The sequence below is a fragment of the Microcaecilia unicolor genome, chromosome 6 (genome assembly GCF_901765095.1).
Source record: "Microcaecilia unicolor chromosome 6, aMicUni1.1, whole genome shotgun sequence".
NCBI lineage: Eukaryota > Metazoa > Chordata > Amphibia > Gymnophiona > Siphonopidae > Microcaecilia > Microcaecilia unicolor.
Genome location: NC_044036.1, coordinates 115,032,175 through 115,052,014, shown reverse-complemented (window position 1 = coordinate 115,052,014; position 19,840 = coordinate 115,032,175). Strand labels below are relative to the sequence as shown.

Sequence of the window (19,840 nt, the reverse complement as noted above, 5' to 3'; positions counted from 1 at the left end):
AGCAATTATATATTCTCAATTAGCCACTCTGAGTTGTAAATTTTACTAGTGACAGTTGTTGCTCAGATCATTTTTTTTGTTTGTTTCCCTGTCTTTTTGTGCTGAAAAAGGTCTAAGAATTTGTAACATTAATTGGGTAACAGAATTCAAACATGCGTGGGATAAACATAAAGGAATCCTGTTCAGAAGGAATGGATCCTCAGGAGCTTAACCGAGATTGGATAGCAGAGCCGGTAGTGGGAGGCGGGGCTGGAAGTTGGGAGGCGGGGATAGTGCTGGGCAGACTTGTACGGTCTGTGCCAGAGCCGGTGGTGGGAGGCGGGACTGGAGGTTGGGAGGCAGGGATAGTGCTGGGCAGACTTATACGGTCTGTGCCAGAGCCGGTGGTGGGAGGCGGGACTGGAGGTTGGGAGGCAGGGATAGTGCTGGGCAGACTTATACGGTCTGTGCCAGAGCCGGTGGTGGGAGGCGGGACTGGAGGTTGGGAGGCAGGGATAGTGCTGGGCAGACTTATACGGTCTGTGCCAGAGTCGGTGGTTGGGAGGCGGGGCTGGTGGTTGGGAGGCGGGGATAGTGCTGGGCAGACTTATACGGTCTGTGCCCTGAAGAGCACAGGTACAAATCAAAGTAGGGTATACACAAAAAGTAGCACACATGAGTTGTCTTGTTGGGCAGACTGGATGGACCGTGCAGGTCTTTTTTTCTGCCGTCATCTACTATGTTACTATGAAGTGAATATTGCATAATGAATTTTTTTTTCTTTATGCAATATTCACTTCACCCACGAGATGGCAGTGTTGATCAATATTACAAATTCTCACAGACTTTCAGCACAAAAAAATGTATTTGAGCAACAACTGTCTCTTGTAAAACTTACAGTTCAAAATGTAAGAGTAGGGTACTGGTACACACAAAAACCGATCTAATCACATGCAGACACAAAACATACACCACTGGACAAAGGAAACTCCAAACCAACCTAACTGTTCATTGATCATAGATTTCACAGAAGGGAGCCAGCATTTACAAAGAGAGAACTCCTGAGCAAAAAGCCTTACATTCTGCAGCTCTCCAGGAGTAATTTCAATTCAAAGCCATCTCCCCACAGGAAAGACAGTGATGACATCAGGGATCACCACATTGCCGATTCTCACTGCCATATTAATACCTTAAAACAGGTTGGCCAATTAGTTTCCTTTATTCAGAGGGAAATTTGCTGCAGTGAAGAAGGTACATTAAATCACTGACAATTAGAAGTCAGGTTTCTCCCATGAGCTTCTTGCTAGACACAGAGAGTACAGCTTATATACATATAATAGGCTTACATCATAAGGTCAGCTAAAATTTAGTTCAATAAATCAGCAAAATAAGAAAGAAAAGAGACTTTGACCATTAGACAAAATAGATGAGTTTCAGGATAGAAAACATATCTTAGGTAATGTTTTTTTTCAACCTGATAAGAGAACAAGAATAATTACTGATATATTCTTGTCTATATATTTTATTTATTCAGATTTATTCAGATTTATTTATTCAGTAGTAGTTCAAGGTAACATAGTAAATTACAGCAGATAAAGACCTGTATGGTCCATCCAGTCTGCCCAACAAGATAAAATCATTTTACAAGGTATGTGAATGTGATACTTTATATGTATACCCGAGTTTGATTTGTCCTTGCTTTCTCAGGGCACAGACCGTAGAAGTCTGCCCAGTACTGTTCTTGTACTAAGTTCTGAAGCTAACATCGAAGCCCCTTAAAATTTACACTCCAGCCCATCCCTATCTATTCAGTCACGATCAGGGTGCAGATCGTAGAAGGCTGTCCAGCTCCCGTTTTGTTTCCAATTACCAGCATCGCCAACCAATCTCTGCTAAGATTCCACGGAACCATTCCTTCTAAACAGGATTCCTTTGTGTTTATCCCACACATGTTTGAATTCCATTACCGTTTTCATCTCCACCACCACCCGCGGGAGAGCATTCCACATATCCACCACCCTCTCCATGAAAAAATACTTCCTGACATTAGTCCTGAGTCTGCCCCCCTTCAACCTCAATTCATGTCCTCTAGTTCTATCACTTTCCCGTCTCCAGAAAAGGTTTATTTGCGGATTTGCGGATTAATACCTTTCACATATTTGAACGTCTGTATCGTATCACCCCTGTTTCTCCTTTCCGCCAAGGTATATATGTCCAGGTCAGCAAGTCTCTCCTCGTACGGTTTGCAACGCAAATCCCATACCATTTTCATAGCTTTTCTTTGCACCGCTTCCAGTCTTTTTACATCTTTAGCAAGATACGGCCTCCAAAACTGAACACAGTACTCCAAGTGGGGCCCGATATTCAGTATTATTTAACCGGCCAGAACGGCTCCTGACCAGTTAAATAGTGCTTAACTGGCTTTCTGCCAATATTCTGCATTGGCTCCCTCTTAAAGAACGCATCATGTTCAAAATATGTACCTTAGTCCACAAAATCATTCATGGAGATGCTCCAGCCTACATGTCAGACCTGATAGACTTACCGCCTAGGAATGCTAAGACATCATCCCGCACATTTCTCAACCTTCTTTTCCCCAACTGCAAAGGGCTAAAATACAAACTAATGCACGCGTCAACCTTTTCCTATTTGAGCACACAATTCTGGAATGCGCTGCCGCGCAACTTAAAATCGATCTATGAACCAACTAACTTCCGCAAACTATTGAAGACCCATCTCTTTGACAAGGCATACCACAAAGACCCACAGAAGGTGAGCTCTCCACAGGAAAACCAACAGGGTAAAACAAACAGTGGATCCAATAAAAGTCCTCTCACAATGAGTGTCTTCCTGAACAAGGTCTTTATTCACAATAGCACAGTTGACCCGACACCTGACGTGTTTCGGCCGTGAGGCCTGCGTCAGGGGTCTATGAAATAATATACATAAAAACACATAAATGTAGTTAAAAACATAATCAAACCATAAAACTCCAAATGACATTTTATACATGTTTAAACCATTAAGACAACTTAATAAAATAAATAAAATAAAAATACAAATATATATATCAAATGATAATAAATAAAAATGTTAATGAATAAAAATGCAAATATATACATCTTGAATGATGATAAATAAAACTATTATGGACATGAATGGTATAAATATGAATCAATATCGAAAGTTTTCCACATAGAGATAAATGAGGACAAGACATGAAATAGGGTACATTGAAATATATAATGCCAAAATAGGGAACATACCTATTATTATCTGAAGACAAAATGCCTTGTGGGTCAGGTGATAAACCAACACTAAAACTGCTAAAAAAGGTATCTGAAATCAATATATAAATCAATAAAATGAATAAATACATGCTGCCCATACATTCATATGTATAAAACTAGAAACAGAAACAGGACACAAACAATGAACAGGGATCTCCAAATAAATTTTCATCAAAGCATAGAAAAGGATCAAACATATATATGTAAATAATATGCAAAATAACTGTTGCTGAATGCCACCGATGTATGAATAAATAAATAATCCAGCTAATACCATAGCCATGAAAAAGAAAAAGAGAAAAGAAAAAACAAAAAAAGAAAAACAAAAGAAACAAGGAAAAAAGAAAGAAAAAAAAGAAGAAAAAAGAAAAAAGAAAACACAAGAATATCAAATCAAAAACGGCCCTTATAATAGTAAATGAGCTGTAAAAACCCAATGAAAAGATGGAACTGCACCTGCATGCAGTATAAAAATTGATGCACACTCACCAAGACTGACATGCACGTAAGCTGTGATAACTTACAGAAACGCGAAGACGTGGTGACCACCACAAATTACTGGAAATGGGGCTGGTGCCTATGGACGCGCCAAATGGACCTTAAAAATCGTAGTCGCGAAAGGAAACGGGCTCGCCAACTAAAGCATAGCACTGTGCCGGAATAGCGAACAAAACAAAACTTTAAAAAAATAAAAAATGGCGAACACGCCATCTACAGCATCACACATGATTATTTTCTATATTGGAATAGACCCCTGACGCAGGCCTTTACGGCCGAAACACGATTCGTGTCGGGTCGTTGTTTTATTGATTTGAAATAAAGACCTTGTTTAAGGAGACACCACTTGTGAGAGGACTTTTAGTCCCACAATACTATCATACATGCCTTCTAACAGTTCTAAGCAATCCTTAGCAGTAGCTTCAGGTTTTGAGAGGGTCAGGGACATTACTACATTAAGGGCAGGGGCTCACAAGCTTTCCATCACTCTCTTCTTTTTCTCTTCCTCTGTACTTTGCCATTCTTGCACCATCTGGAGTGCAGGAATCATCCAGTGATAAAATATTTCCCCTCTGGGTTGGTGGGGGGGGGGGGGGGGGGAAGGGAAGGTTCATTCCCTGAAAACACTCTCAGCCTCTTATATGGACTGGTGTCATAGTGAGGCCGCAAACATATCTCTAGTGCCTTACCCATAGCACCAATTAGCACTTCAGGAGAATAAGCAACCGGTCCCCTTTGCAGAAGAACATCTGATACATTCTGTAAAGCCTTCCTCTCACTTTTTATGACAACCTGCAATTTCTTGTCCCAATTAGGGTGAGTTTGGGGTGTACCTCACTCTTACCACTGTAATTATGGGGACATAATAGCCCTCCCCTAAGAATACAGTAGGGGGTAGTTCTACAGGATCTATCTCTCCTAAGCAGGTGCAGAAAACAATCAACTGTCCAGAGACATCATCATACAGATGACCTCTAACCTTTACACAACCCAGCATTTTAAAATATTCCATAGCCTGTTCAGTGGTGGGTGTGCCAACATCCTCAGGCATGCCATAGAGCAAGAGTATATGAAATGGACTCACCCCGCACCTTCGCATCAATTTTCCAATAGTACCATTTCCTTTGTATTCATTTCACCACAATATGCCAGTGTTGTTCGCAGTTAAATAAAAATCTTAACCCCAAATTTGGAATCTAGAAGTGCCTCCAAAATTTTATATAGCACCCCCTTGTGGGCGTCTCTGGGTCCAGGGCCTGAATGGATCCCCAGGCCTTCGCCTCACTCTGAGCCACTCCCAAGCACCGATTACCCTAAGTGCCTCCAAAGGGACACTGATCTTCCCATCTTCTCAAGGTGACTCTTAGGGGTTCTGCTGTGGTCCAGAATACCACCTCTTAAGAGAGCTGAGGAGCCCATAGAATACTGTTCCCTGTTGTGACCCAGAATACCAGCCCTTAACAAGGCTCTGTGACCAGCAGTAGCAGGGTTTCCCCAACAGAAGACAACTTCCCCGCTATCATTCTTCAGGAGGAGCTTATAGGGTACTTTTCCCTGCTATAGCCCAAAATACCAGCTCATAACAAAGCTCTGTACTAGCAGTAACAGGGATTCCCCAATATAGCCAAATAGCCCAGCACAGAATCTCTGAGTATCAGACACCTGAAAACCCAGATCCCTCTTCCCAGTCACCAGGTCACTGTCAATATGTTCCTCTTTTATATTGGTGAGTAAATTCTCTGACCCCCGCCCCCATCCTCATGAGCTTCAGCTATCCTTCCTCCTCTTGTTCTTCTTTTATCCCTTTAGTGGACAATATTCCCCAAACAGCCTGCCTGTCTTTCCTAGATGCATAATTAACATAAGGTGCTGCCCACCTCCCTCTCTGTTTTAGCTCAGCCATGTACCATTTTACGAAATTGATATATTTCTACTACAGTGCTGCTGTTCAGGCAAAATGATAGAAAACTGACTTATTTTCTCAATGCAATATAGACAGAGAAAACTTGCTTTTGAAACTCACTGTGACCAAAGGTCTCTTCTCTCCCCAATTTCTCATTAAACCTTCCCCTTTAAGAGAGGAGGAGTTTCAAACATGTGTTACTGCTGCATTGAGGTGCCTGCACTTATGCCACGTTCTATGTCTGATGTAAGTACAAGTACCTAAATGTTAGGCATGCCAATACCAGGGTACACTAGTATTCTGTAACAGAACCAAGTTGCCTAGGTTCAATTATAGAATAGGCTCCTACTTCCTGGCCCCCGGGGTGCCTAAATGGAGGCACCAAGTTATAGAATTGTCCTCCTAGTGTATCCAAATTACTTGATTTTCTGAGGTCGTACATCCCAGGTCATAGCAAGCTTTCCTTCATTTCTTTTTGTTGAGTGATCCTCTTGTCTGTGCCTATCTAAGGCTTTCTTACTCTTTGGACCTCCTCTACATCCACTGAAACGCTGTTCTACGTATGTACCACGCTCTCAGGGCAGTAATGTTTTCTGGTGTTACTCTTCAGTCTAGCCCAGAACATCTTATCCTCTGGAATACATTTTTAATCCTTAAATCTAATTTCATAGGATCTTGGTGTAGATTCCGTAATGTTTTGGTAGCCCAAGACCATTTCCACTCTTTCTACATCCTTCCCCAGATAAGGTTTCCAGAATTTCACACAGTACTTCAAATAAGGTTTTCCCCCAATGAACGGTACATGATAAACAAGCTCTACTGTATTTTAAACTTGTGCACATTTTAAGCTGAGTGACCAGCATTTGGGAGCTATACTAACAGGTAGAGGAATATGTATGTAGTACCTTTACAAGTTGGTGCTGGTGCTGTCCAGTCTGCTGATGCTGTACACAGGACGGTCTCTGCTCCAATTAACAGAAACCCCTCATCACAACTAAAGCTGCAACTGGAGTTGTAATGAAAATCTCCAAACATGTGCGAGCAGCTCATCCCTCCATGGGTGGGGACCGCGAGGGACTCACATTTTACAACTGAGGAACAATTTAAGAAAAAACAAGTTAACATACATATTTTAGAGAGTGTTACTGTGAGTTATAAAGACTATTTCCTGTACCTGTAAACCTGTCCTGGGTTTGTGGAGCCAGCTAATACATAAATAGAAAAAATTGTTATTGGAATGGAGCCTTCAGGACCAGCAAACATAGTTAGGATACTTGCAGTATTTATGCACCCTGTGTCCTCTTTCTTGTCTTTCTCATCTATGATAGTGATTGTTTACTCCAAATTTACTGGCCTTTACTTTCTCATAATAATTCATGTGATTCTGGGCAAGTCACTTAACCCTCCATTGTCCCATGTAAGCTGCATTGAGCCTGCCATGAGTGGGAAGGCGCGGGGTACAAATGTAACAAAAACAAACAAACAAAAAAATAATAACCGGTAAAGTGCTATATGCAGCACTTAGGGGGTAGTGTTTTTAGCTCACAGTAGAAATCAGCTGGTGCATTTGAGACTTTGTATACGCAAATTGATTTATGCATATTCTCTATGGATATGCTAAAAACCCAACTAGCTTGCCTTGGGGTCCGAAGGGCAGGACAAAGTCTGGAAAATAAATCTCTTCAAGTGCTATGCTGGACTTCAGCAACTCCTGACAGCTAAGAAATACAAAGTATAGATGTCTAAATTATAATCCCATCTCTGCCCATTTCACTTACTTATCCCAGTCAGTTTTCATGCTCTTGTGATCTTAGGAAGTCACTTTATCTACTGCTTCAGTTTTCCAAACTGACCCATTGGTTCAGCGGAAGTGCTGCACACTGCCATACAGAAAACCTAAATCAATTCCTGAGCTCAATTTCTGTTCCTCATGCTGTAGAGGCAGTTCACAGCTTCTGTGGGGAAGAAGTCTCAACCACTGCAGAGTAGCACCTGGTGGCCAGAGTTACCTTGTATGTTTAATAGTTCCTGGAAGGATTCAAGATCAATGATCCCCTAAGGACTGTCATTTTGAGAACTGAGCTTTATTGAAGGAAGGGAGATTATAAAACAGAGCAAAGGTCCAAGAAATTGCTGGTGCAATAGACCAACGGAGGGTGATTTAGATTGAACTGGGAGCCCAACAGAGCAGGAGGAACTGCCAGTTTTTGATAAAGTCTGAACCCTAACTAAGCTGGGTAGGTTCTGAAAATCAAAGTTGGACTAGGGCAGGCCATGAATTCAATTCAATTAAATCTGAATCATTCTTCAGCTTGCCCTGACCATTTGAGACTTATTGTTCATCTCCATATAACTGGTTTTGATTTTGTTTTCACCTGTTGTACATGTGAATTTGCATAAATTTAAAGCACTTTAATAGTTTCCAGATTTTTTTTTAATTGACAGACTAATGTAACCAGGAAATTAAAAGAATTACTGGTTAAGTCACTAGTTTTGAATACATACAGCTAAATTTGGGACCAGTATTTGTCCCGATCAGACACGATCAGTTACCTTTAATCAGATAATGCAGAATATTGGTGCTATCTGGTGAAAGTTAAACCATGCACCTGGTACACCTCTGATCCTTGTGATATTCAACTCATTGTCTAGACAAAAATTAGTTGAATTGATGGCCCCAAAATTTTAAAATTCATGAATTGTCCAATTCAGTCTCAACGTTAACCAGACAAATAGTCTGAATAGCAACCCCATTATAAAAACTATTCAAAGAATTTCTTTAGCATTTAGATATTTAAGATTAATTGACCATTTAATACTCACCATCAAATTTCAGAGCAAACAGACCATTTTTGTGGTGTGTCATACGAAGGAAAATTATAGTTTTAACCTGCATTTTAATCACAGTTATGTAGAATTCCACAGACGGGGGTGTATATGCCATGACAGCAGACTGCCTGAGCCCACTAGAGACAGATTAGCAAAATGACTTATATGTGTCCTTAGCTGTGATAGCAGGAGCCCTTTTACCATCTGGAATGATGTCACATGCAGGTAATGACATCACAGAGGAAGTATAAACAAAGTCATTTCCCAGCCAGCATAGATGGTCATTGACAGGGCCAAGATAAGAAATGAAGCACTGGGAGAAAAAGTGACTTGCCCACATCACAAAGATAAGGTAGGACAGAGTAATTTGAATTTGTATATCAAAAGTTACTCCAGCTTATAGTTCAACTTTTCAAATTTTTGTATTTTTAGTTTAAATGAATTGTTACTTTTCTTTTCTTTTAGCAATAACAATTCTTCAAAATATATTTAGAGAGTGCTGTGCTTCTCTTGTCTCTAGTGACCTTCTTCCTTGGGGATTATGAGACGCAAAGGGCTTTGACAATGTACTGTATATTCCAGAATAAGCTAGACACAGAAACACATACCCCATCATTCTATAGCAGGGCACCTAAATTTAAGCACCATGGAAGCAGTTCTATAAATGAGCGCAAGCAGTTACACACGCCATGCGCACATAAGTGTTGCCCTAATTGACAGATATTTTCCAAAATGCACTACGTGCTATTGTATGAAGTAGCTCATAAGTGCTATGGCATGCAACTGCAAGGGGTGTTCACAAGGGCAGAGAATAGTCAGGCCATTGTATAGCGCCAAGCAATGCACACAACTTATAGAATACACTTAGGAATGCCCACTTACACCAGCCATTGACCTGGAATAAGTGATCACCCCTACCTTTTGGTACACCAAAAGGGTTTACGCTGTTATGTCTTAAGTAAGCCTAAGTGCCATTATAGAACTGGCCCTCAACATGCCCCATTGTAGTGCGTTATTAAAGTTGCCAATTTATAGAATTATCTCCCATATGCACACTTAAATTTACAGAATACTAGTACTTACCCAGGTGAATGTACACTTAGGGCTAGATTCTACATATGGCACCAAAACAATCAGTGTGGAAAAAAAGCACTATTCAATAAACCACACTTAAAGTTAGGTGAGGTTTATAGAATAGCGCTTATACCCAGGAATCGTGCCTAACTTTAGGTGCGTCCAATAAAAAGGACCAAATATAGATGCAGGGATATTTAATACATAACAAAATCAATTTTCCCAGCAAATATTCTTAAAGTATCAATTTTTAAACACCATCAAACTTGCAAGTGTATTCATGTTCACACCAGAGCATTTTTTTAGTAAGGGGATCCTCAGATATCACAATGCAAGTGCTATCAACGATCACTTTCTTGAAATAGCACTGCATACTCCTCATTGGTCCCTCATTTTATCTTTAATTTGTTATATGAAAAATTCAAAAGCTACTTAGCTTAAAAAAGGAATGGAGCCTCTGCTAACATGGCCAGGTTTCACTATTTTGGAACTCTACCCTGAAGAAGATTATGAAACCTGGCCTCCACTGCATGCAGATTTCTCTCATGAATATTCATTGTGGATGTCCCAAAAACCTGACTGGCTGGGGTGCCTCTAGGATCTGGTTTGGGAACCACTACCTTAGTATATAAATGCAAGTGTGGGGGGAGCATTCACTGGGGCAAGGCATAGGCAGGGCTCCCACTTACACACGTAATTTACAAAATACTGTAAGTTATTATTTATTATTATTATTTATTACATTTGTACCCCGCATTTTCCCACCTATTTGCAGGCTCAATGTGGCTTACATGATGCCGGAGAGGTGTTGGTTGACTTCAGAGTAAATGATTACAGTTACAAGGTTAGGTTGTGGTAGGAAAAGGTTCATGTGGTGGGACCACGTGAAGGAAATCAAGAGCAGGTGGAGTTGCTTAGTGATCATTACGAACTGTAGTGTTATGTTGTTGCTAGGTTCATGCATTTATGTTGGGTCAGGAGGGTATGCCTTTTGAAACAGGTGAGTTTTTAGTTTTTTCCTGAATTGGAGGTGATCGTACGTGGTTTCCACGGCTTTTGGTAGAGCGTTCCATAATTGTGTGTTGATGTAGGAAAAACTAGATGCATAAGTTGATTTGTACTTTAGTCCTTTGCAGCTTGGAAAGTTGAGATTTAGGTATTTACGAGCTAATGCGGTTGTGTTTCTTGTTGGTAGGTCGATCAAGTCTGTCATATATCTGCTAAAGTGGCACATTTAGGTGTGTGCATTTATGCCAGCCATAAACCTGATGTAAGTGGGTGTGACTAAATGTAGGAATGTTGACGCTGACTGACATTAGTATTCTAGAATTACATTTTGGTGCATAGACGCCATTATAGAATTGGCACTCAGGCGTGGCACCGACACACCTATCTGGAGATGCTCAGTTATTGAATAGCCCCTGTACTGGTCAGTATTTAAACACTTTGGTGAGTACTTGTTTAAAACTTCAGTCACAGTGTGTAAATAATCTCATATAATCAGTGCCACTATCTGGACAGTGCTTGCCGGGGCCACTACACTTATAAAGATGATATACGGCCGCCATACATATAAATAAACCAAAAGTTCTGTCCCAACTTAATCCGCTTAGCTATAGAGATAGCTGCTGAATATCACCACTGCCCACTAAGTTGGGCTAAACATCCTAGGCCCGATATTCAGCTGGTGGTGATCAGCATTATGCTGACCTCTGCCAGCGTTAAACCCGGAAATTCAATGCTGGGCTATGTCCAGGCACCAGCAATTAATTTCTGGGTTTGTGGAGCCAGCTAATACATAGCCGGTAAAGTGCTGTATGCAGCACTTAGGGGGTCTTTTACTATGCTGCGGTAGCGTTATTAGCTCATGGTAAAAATCAGCTGGCCGTAAATGCTGAGATGCCCATGGGCGAAAATCAGCTGGCCGTAAATGCTGAGATACCCATGGGCGTCTCAGCGTTTATGGCCAGCTGATTTCTACCGTGAGCTAAAAACACTACCACAGCTTAGTAAAAAAAAACCTTAACCAGCTATGGGCTACCGCATAAAGATAGGATTGACTTTTATGCAGTCCTATGTACAGTATGCAGTTAACCTGGCTAGTTAAGTTCTGAATATAGGCACTTCACTGGCCAAGACTCCACCCCTGGAACACCCTCAAAATAGCCTGGATTTGAGTTCAGAAACAACAGGTTATTTTCAGTGGTGCTAACCAGTTCAGTGCCACTGAAAATGACCAGTTAGCCCCAAACAGATGATTTAACTGGCAAGGAGCCATATCTGGCTGGTTAAATCGCATTGAATATCGACCCTCCTGACTCTATCCCAGCACTGTATGGATAGTGCCAGAGCAGTTAGAGGGAATGTTTAGTGGAACTATCCAGTTAATGCTGTTGAAAATTCATGTATAGGGGATTTATATGTGGGAAGAGAAATTCTATAACAAGGCACCCACATTTGCATGCCACTTGAGCGTGTATGTGTGCAGAATATTGTCACTTTTGCGGGCAACATAATACCTAAGCGCTATTCTGTAAGGGGGCATATAAGTGGCATAGTGCATAAATGCCAGGAGGTGTTCACGTGGGTGGAGCACGAGAGGGGCATTGGTGGGGCCTGCCACTTACACACAATATTTACCAGCTAGGAACAGCTCCTGGCTAGTTAAATAGCGCTGAACCAGCTACCCGCGAATATTCAGCTGGTCAGTGCTGGCTATCAGCTAATATTCAGCGCATCATCAGCTAAGTTTGGCGGCCAAATCGGGCCACCAAAATAGCAGGCCTATATTTGACCATTTTAAACTTAACCGGCCAGCACTGAATATTGGCTTGTCCAGTTAACTTTAAACCAGTCAAAAATAAACTGGATATTCAATGCTGGTCACTGGAAATGAACCGGCATTGAATATCTGGTGTCAGCACCGACTGCGGGAGTTAGCTGGGCTGCCTCTCGCAGTCTGAATATCGGCCCCACAGAATACTGTAGGTTACATGCACCCTTGTCAAATTTTGGTACCTGCAGATATGCCAGGTCTATAGCTGAGGTAACTACAGGCACCTACATTTAAGACACGCTGATACCGGTTTACGCTAGTATTCTATAATGGCATCTTGATGCCCAGATACTCTAATAGAATAGACTCACCTTGTAGTATCAAGGGCACCAAAACAGAGGCTCCCACTTGTAAAATTACCTCTTTAGCAGTTGCCTCATAGCAATGCATATTGACTATCAGTACTGTATGACTTGTAAATGTTCTGATACTAACCATGTTCACACTCTGGTCCATAGAAGCCCAGGTAACAGTCACAGGTGTAATTGCCAATGGTCTCTATGCACTCACCCTGCTGGCTGCAGGATGTTCGCTGACAGTTTGCTAAACAGAGGAGGGAATATTTTGTAAAGATAAGTATTTATTCTTCCATTTCCTAAAATAAAGATGATGGAGTCATTAAATTAGTAGATAAAAAGTTAGTGAAACTGTGGAGCTGTGCAATGAGTCATGTGGGCCCAGGCAGGTGCAATAGAAAGGGGGCTGGATTAGGGATTAGAGTGACTGTTCTCTGCTCTTCTCCAGGTTCACCCTCTCCCTTCCTCTTCCCTGAAGGCTTCCAGAAAGGGAGGAACTGAACTGAAGCAGGACACCCTGCTGCTCTGGAGTCTGAAAAGAAGTGGTGGAATGTTGTTCTAGGCTAGTGCCCCCAGAAATTCATATGTGCCAAGTCACACGCATTAAATGCATGACATATGCATTTGGCCCCTTTTCTAGCTCACATCCATGTCACCCACTTGCACGTTGGTTCCCAGCTCCTTGCTACCCACCCCCCACAGTCCAGCATCTCTCTCTCTTCCCCCCCTTTCCTTCTCCCCCCTTCTGCAGTTTAGCATCTCTCATTGTTCTCCCCCCCATCACCACTTCTGGCCCTCCAAACTCGCCATTGGCAGTAGAACTGAGACAGGCATCTTCTAGCCAGCCTCCCCAGGGCCTTCCCTCTGCTACATCCTGGCTCTTCTAATGTAACTTTCTTGTTTCCAGAGGGCAGGATGTGCCAGAGAGAAGGTCATAGGTTAACTGGCAGGAGACAGCCTGTCTTCAGCACTGCCACTTCCAATCACAAAGGCAAGTTTGGAGGCCCCCCCCTGAAGAGGTGAGGAAGGGATGTCTTTTGATCTAGGGGGAAGGTGCCATGTTGGATCTGGGGGGAGGAGAAGGAGAGGAGGATATTCTGGGACTTGTGAGGCAAGGAAGGAGAAATACTAGACCCACAGGGGAAGAAAGAGAGAAAAACTTGCTAGACCCCCTGGGGACGGGGGAAGGTAGGATAAGGGAAGAGAGAAGAGAAAAGGAGAAATCCTGGCCCTGGGGGTAGGGGTGACCGGAGGGAAGGAAAAGAGCTGAAGAGATGCTAGCCTGGGGAGGGGGGGTCAAATGCAGTGTGGGGTGGTGCAGTGCAGGAGGAAGAGAAGTTTGAGGAGAGAAGCTGGACATAGGGTAGGATACAGACCAAGAGAGGCAATGCTAGGTATATGAGGGAGAAGAGACTCATAGGGGTGATGCTGGATGTGAGAAGATGGATTGGAACACAAAAGGGCAATGCTGGACAGAGGGAGAAGAATATGGACACAGAGAAGGGTTATGAAAAGGGCAAGAATAAGGACATAGAATAGTGAAATGCTCAACATTGCAGGATGATAGGGACATGAACAGGAACACAGAGGGGAGATGCTGGACAGGACAGATAGGGATACAGATGGAAGATGGATGGTGGACATGGAGAGAGGAGAAATGCCAAATGGACAAGGAGACCCTGGTAAAAGAGTTAAAAGAAGACATAGGAAAATAGAAACCAGAGACAACAAACCTCACTTATTGGCCTTTGATCTCACTCATTGTGGTAGTACATTTTCCTCTGGGATGGGCCTCCCTTGGCATCTGAAAATTAATCCCTAATCCTATCATAAACTTTAGTACAAAAGATTCAGGTGGATCCCTGGTTGTCTGTAAACCTTTATCTGTTTAATTAAAGCAATATTAACATACTTGCTCTGTCAATTGTGAGTGAGCTGCAGAGTGACTTCCTACTGCTCTAGTTAAGTAATCTTTCATTCCTTGCACCTTGAAATTAGTATACTACATACTTTTCAGAATAAATTTAAAGGACACTTCTCAGATTGTGAGTAGCATCTGGATTTTGGAACGGTTTTCTGCAGGAATAGTGATGGTGAAATGCAAGGGCAAGGTGCGGATGTTTCCTTCTGCAGACTCACCTGTGCCAAACCTGGTACAACAGATGCTGATGGACTTTGTGACTTCAGTTACTGAAGTGACCTGAGAACAGGAGCTGGACAGTGGAGAGCCCTTTTCTGTAGCATTAGACACTACACTGAGTCCAGGATCGTCAAAAACTCCTCCCAGACCCGGTACTGCGGGCAGCTCGGTGTTGCAAGAGATTGCCATCTAAGCCAGAAGTGCAATCACGGTGAACTCACTCGATGCTGCAGCAGGAGTGGGCGTGTCCTCTCCTCAGACGATTCCTCTGGAGGTAGCAGTGGCTGTTGACTGAGGTGATCTGGAAGCTCAGCTGGGAGAGAAGGAGTTTGGACAACTTGCATGCTTGGGACAGGTTGCTGTGAGTGGACCCACAGACTTGAGAGAGGTACTGGCTGCTATCGGATCTTTGGAAAGTACTATGTTGCGTAAGTTTGATAGAATATTGGAAGGCCCTGACTCTCTCCAAACACAGATACATATCCAGGGAGAGGCTGTTAAGAAACAAGAGAAGAGGATTTCAAATTTAGGGGGTCTTTTACTAAAGCTTAGCTTGAGTTATCTGCAGCAGGGCCCACAGCAATAAAATGGGCCTTGTTGCAGATAACTTGAGCTAAGCTTTAGTAAAAGACCCCCTTAGAGCGGTCTACACAAGAACTGTTCAGGCAGGTTTAGTGAAAGACAATCTTGTGTCTCATAAAAAACTGGAGGTGTTGGAGAACTATGAAAGATGCCTAAATCTGAGATTTTTAAACTTTCCAACGGCACCTATACTCTCACCTTTGGACATGTTAAAGAAATATTTGACGAAGTCCTGAAAATAACTGTGGATCTATGCCACTTATTATTAGAGTGTATTATGTTGGAGATCCTGTTCAGGCTCTGAGAGTGGAAGATAGCAATAAAGTTGGGACTTGTCAGAGTTTTAACTTAGCAGAATTATTGGAGAGTTCTGGAGATATTGTCACCAAAGCCACCTTAATTGCCACTTTTGCCTTGGAACCAGATCATTTCTGGGTTCTTCATTTTGAACATTCCACTTTAAGGATCAAATGTTTATTGGTCAAAAAATTAATGTATTTCCTGATTTATCCAGGGCAACACAAATGAGAAGAAAGGCCTTTATGGATCTTAAACCTCAAGTTTTGGCCTTGAGAGCTACTTATTTCCTACAATTTCCTTGTAAATGTGTTGTAAAATTGGGGAATAAGGTTTATTTCTTTGTTGACCCAGGACATTTAAGTAATTTTGTGGAGGCTAGGAAACTGTCAGTTCCAATTGTAGCATCCTGTTCCACAGTGAATTACATAAGTACATAAGTATTGCCATAATAGGACAGACCAAAGGTCCATCAAGCCCAGCATCCTGCTTCCAACAGTGGCCAATCCAGGTCACAAATACCTGGCAAGATCCCAAAAAAGTACAAAACATTTTATACTGCTTATCTCAGAAATAGTGGGTTTTCTCCAAGTCCATTTAATAATGGTCTGTGGATTTTTCTCTTAGGAAGCCATCCAAACCTTTTTATAACTCTGTTAAGCTAACTGCCTTTACCACATTCTCTGGCAACAAATTCCAGGCACTCCCTTCTTCCTTCTAAAAGGGAGGGGGAGCTGAACAAAAGAGACAAAAAAAGCAAGCCCTTCTGGCAAAGGAAAAACACTTTAGAGTTCAGTTTTCCTCTTTTATAATAAAGCTAAAATTTAGAGTAAATAAATGGTTACAATAAAAACATTTTTATCCCAGTATTATAGAAAATTTAATTACTATTTATATCAGTCCAAATTTCAGTATAAGGAAAATAAAATCTCTCTCTCTCTCTCTCTCTGTATTTCCTTTGGAAGCTGTTAGATTCTGTTCTAGAACAAAATATGCTCAGGCAGAATACTGAAGCTTAATTTTGTCCAATCACTTAATGCCTTATATTTTCTCTCTTACTTATCTGGTATTCTTCAACTCTGACCTCTAAGGTCACCTTCACATAATTCTGTTTCTTTGGTATTTTTCTCAAATATTCATCATTTGCCCTTTGTAACCTCCTTCCTCTGAATACCTATCACTCATACTTGTCCTTCATTGAAAATGTCTCTGTGTTATGTTCAGACAGTGGCGTTCCTAGGGGGGCTGACACCCGGGGCAGATCGCCGATGCGCCACGCCCCCGAGTACAGCGCCCCCCGGATGCAGTGCAACCCCTCCCCCCGGCAAAAGGACACCCCCCACGAAGGAACCCCTCCGGGTGCAAGCTGCTGGGGGGGGGGGTGCCACGCGCGCCTGTCCTTCATTCGTTCCATGCTCCCTTTGCCCCGGAACAGGAAGTAACCTGTTCCGGGGCAGAGGGAGCATGGAACGAATGAAGGACAGGCGCACGCGGCACCCCCCCAGCGGTGTGCACCCGGGGCGGACCGCCCCCACCGCCCCCCTCTTGGTACACCACTGTGTTCAGAACCTGTTTGAAACAAACAAACAGACACTTGCCCTTTGTAACCTCCTTCCCCTGAATACCTATCACTCATACTTGTCCTTCATTGAAAATGTCTCTGTGTTATGTTCAGACAGTGGCGTTCCTAGGGGGGCTGACACCCGGGGCAGATCGCCGATGCGCCACGCCCCCGAGTACAGCGCCCCCCGGATGCAGTGCAACCCCTCCCCCCGGCAAAAGGACACCCCCCACGAAGGAACCCCTCCGGGTGCAAGCTGCTGGGGGGGGGGTGCCACGCGCGCCTGTCCTTCATTCGTTCCATGCTCCCTTTGCCCCGGAACAGGAAGTAACCTGTTCCGGGGCAGAGGGAGCATGGAACGAATGAAGGACAGGCGCACGCGGCACCCCCCCAGCGGTGTGCACCCGGGGCGGACCGCCCCCACCGCCCCCCTCTTGGTACACCACTGTGTTCAGAACCTGTTTGAAACAAACAAACAGACACTTGCCCTTTGTAACCTCCTTCCCCTGAATACCTATCACTCATACTTGTCCTTCATTGAAAATGTCTCTGTGTTATGTTCAGACAGTGGCGTTCCTAGGGGGGCTGACACCCGGGGCAGATCGCCGATGCGCCACGCCCCCGAGTACAGCGCCCCCCCAGATGCAGCGCAACCCCCACCCCCGGCAAAAGGACACCCCCCACGAAGGAACCCCCCCGGGTGCAAGCTGCTGGGGGGGGGGGTGCCACGCGCGCCTGTCCTTCATTCGTTCCATGCTCCCTTTGCCCCGGAACAGGAAGTAACCTGTTCCGGGGCAGAGGGAGCATGGAACGAATGAAGGACAGGCGCACGCGGCACCCCCCCAGCGGTGTGCACCCGGGGCGGACCGCCCCCACCGCCCCCCCCTTGGTACACCACTGTGTTCAGAACCTGTTTGAAACAAACAAACAGACACTTGTTAAAGTTTATGGTCCATTACTAGTGCTAAGCAAGTCTGTCAATGGTCTGTGAGAAAACCAAGACACAAGCTAGCTAATTGCCCTAGTAGATCAAAAATAAGGGAATGTTATATATACAAAGCTGACTGATCAAAAAAAACCCAAACAGCTCTATACAAATAGTTAGTCTTCTGTATATAAATGTAACTGTAGCCTCTGGAAGAAATTTTCTGTTCATTTTCCAGTATTTTGGAATAGGTTCTCCTCTTTTCCATTTTCCTTTGCCCCCTCTCTTTTTTTCTTTTCCCTTTTATTTTTTCATTGTCCGTATTTGATTGTCCTTTTTGTTTTTGATTGATGTTAGTTTCTTAGAATATATGGCATTTTCTATTATCAAGTGTTCTACTTGAGATGTACTATAAACTTGTTTTAAATAAAAAGAAAAAGAATAACTTTTTTTCTGATTGTGAGTCCAGTGGTTTGATCCTGATGTTAAATGTCATTAACCTTTATTTGACAGGATATAACAGGTTAGCGTCTTGAGCTACTTGCAGCCATTTTGAGGAATCCTGTTGCCTGTCTTCTCTTGATGATGCTGTTTGGTGAAACAAGGATCTCTTGATGGGATTATATGATGTCAGCATTCAGATAAGTACTTTCTTTCTGCTGCTATATGTACTTTTGCTTCTGTTATGTGGACAATTTTGCTGAGAAGCTGATTGATTGCCTGACCAATTTACTTCAATTCTTTGAAGGAGTAAACAAACATGTGGACAAAGGGGAACTGGTTGATATTGTGTATCTGGATTTTCAAAAGGCGTTTGACAAGGTACCTCATGAAAGGCTACAGAGGAAATTGGAGGGTCATGGGATAGGAGGAAATGTCCTATTGTGGATTAAAAATTGGTTGAAGGATAGGAAACAGAGAGTGGGGTTAAATGGGCAGTATTCACAATGGAGAAGGGTAGTTAGTGGGGTTCCTCAGGGGTCTGTGCTAGGACCGCTGCTTTTTAATATATTTATAAATGATTTAGAGATGGGAGTAACTAGCAAGGTAATTAAATTTGCTGATGACACAAAGTTATTCAAAGTTGTTAACTCGCGAAAGGATTGTGAAAAATTACAGAAGGACCTTACGAGACTGGGCAGCTAAATGGCAGATGACGTTTAATGTGAGCAAGTGCAAGGTGATGCATGTGGGGAAAAAGAACCCGAATTATAGCTATGTCATGCAAGGTTCCATGTTAGGAGTTACGGACCAAGAAAGGGATCTGGGTGTCGTTGTCAATAATACACTGAAACCTTCTGCTCGGTGTGCTGCTGCGGCTAGGAAAGCAAATAGAATGTTGGGTATTATTAGGAAAGGTATGGAGAACAGATGTGAGGATGTTTGTGCAGCGTTGCGTATGCCTTGTAGCGCTATAGAAATGCTAAATAGTAGTAGTAGTGGTAGGATGTTATAATGCCGTTGTATCGCTCCATGGTGCGACCACACCTTGAGTATTATGTTCAATGCTGGTTGCCGCATCTCAAGAAAGATATAGTAAAACTGGAAAAGGTGCAGCGAAGGGTGACGAAAATCATAGCGGGGATGGGACGACTTCCCTATGAAGAAAGACTAAGGAGGCTAGGGCTTT

At 42.9% G+C, this 19,840-nt stretch overlaps 1 protein-coding gene across 1 annotated transcript in view; it reads right to left on the bottom strand.

The window, feature by feature from the left end:
- Positions 1-19,840, bottom strand: part of LOC115472463 (P-selectin-like) — a 236,269-nt gene that overhangs the window by 98,170 nt on the left and 118,259 nt on the right. Inside the window, exons 14-15 of the mRNA XM_030206753.1 lie at positions 12,845-12,952; positions 6,576-6,761 (exon numbers count right to left, since the gene is read on the bottom strand). Coding sequence (XP_030062613.1) covers positions 6,576-6,761; positions 12,845-12,952 — 294 coding nt within the window. The remainder of the gene's footprint in view (positions 1-6,575; positions 6,762-12,844; positions 12,953-19,840) is intronic.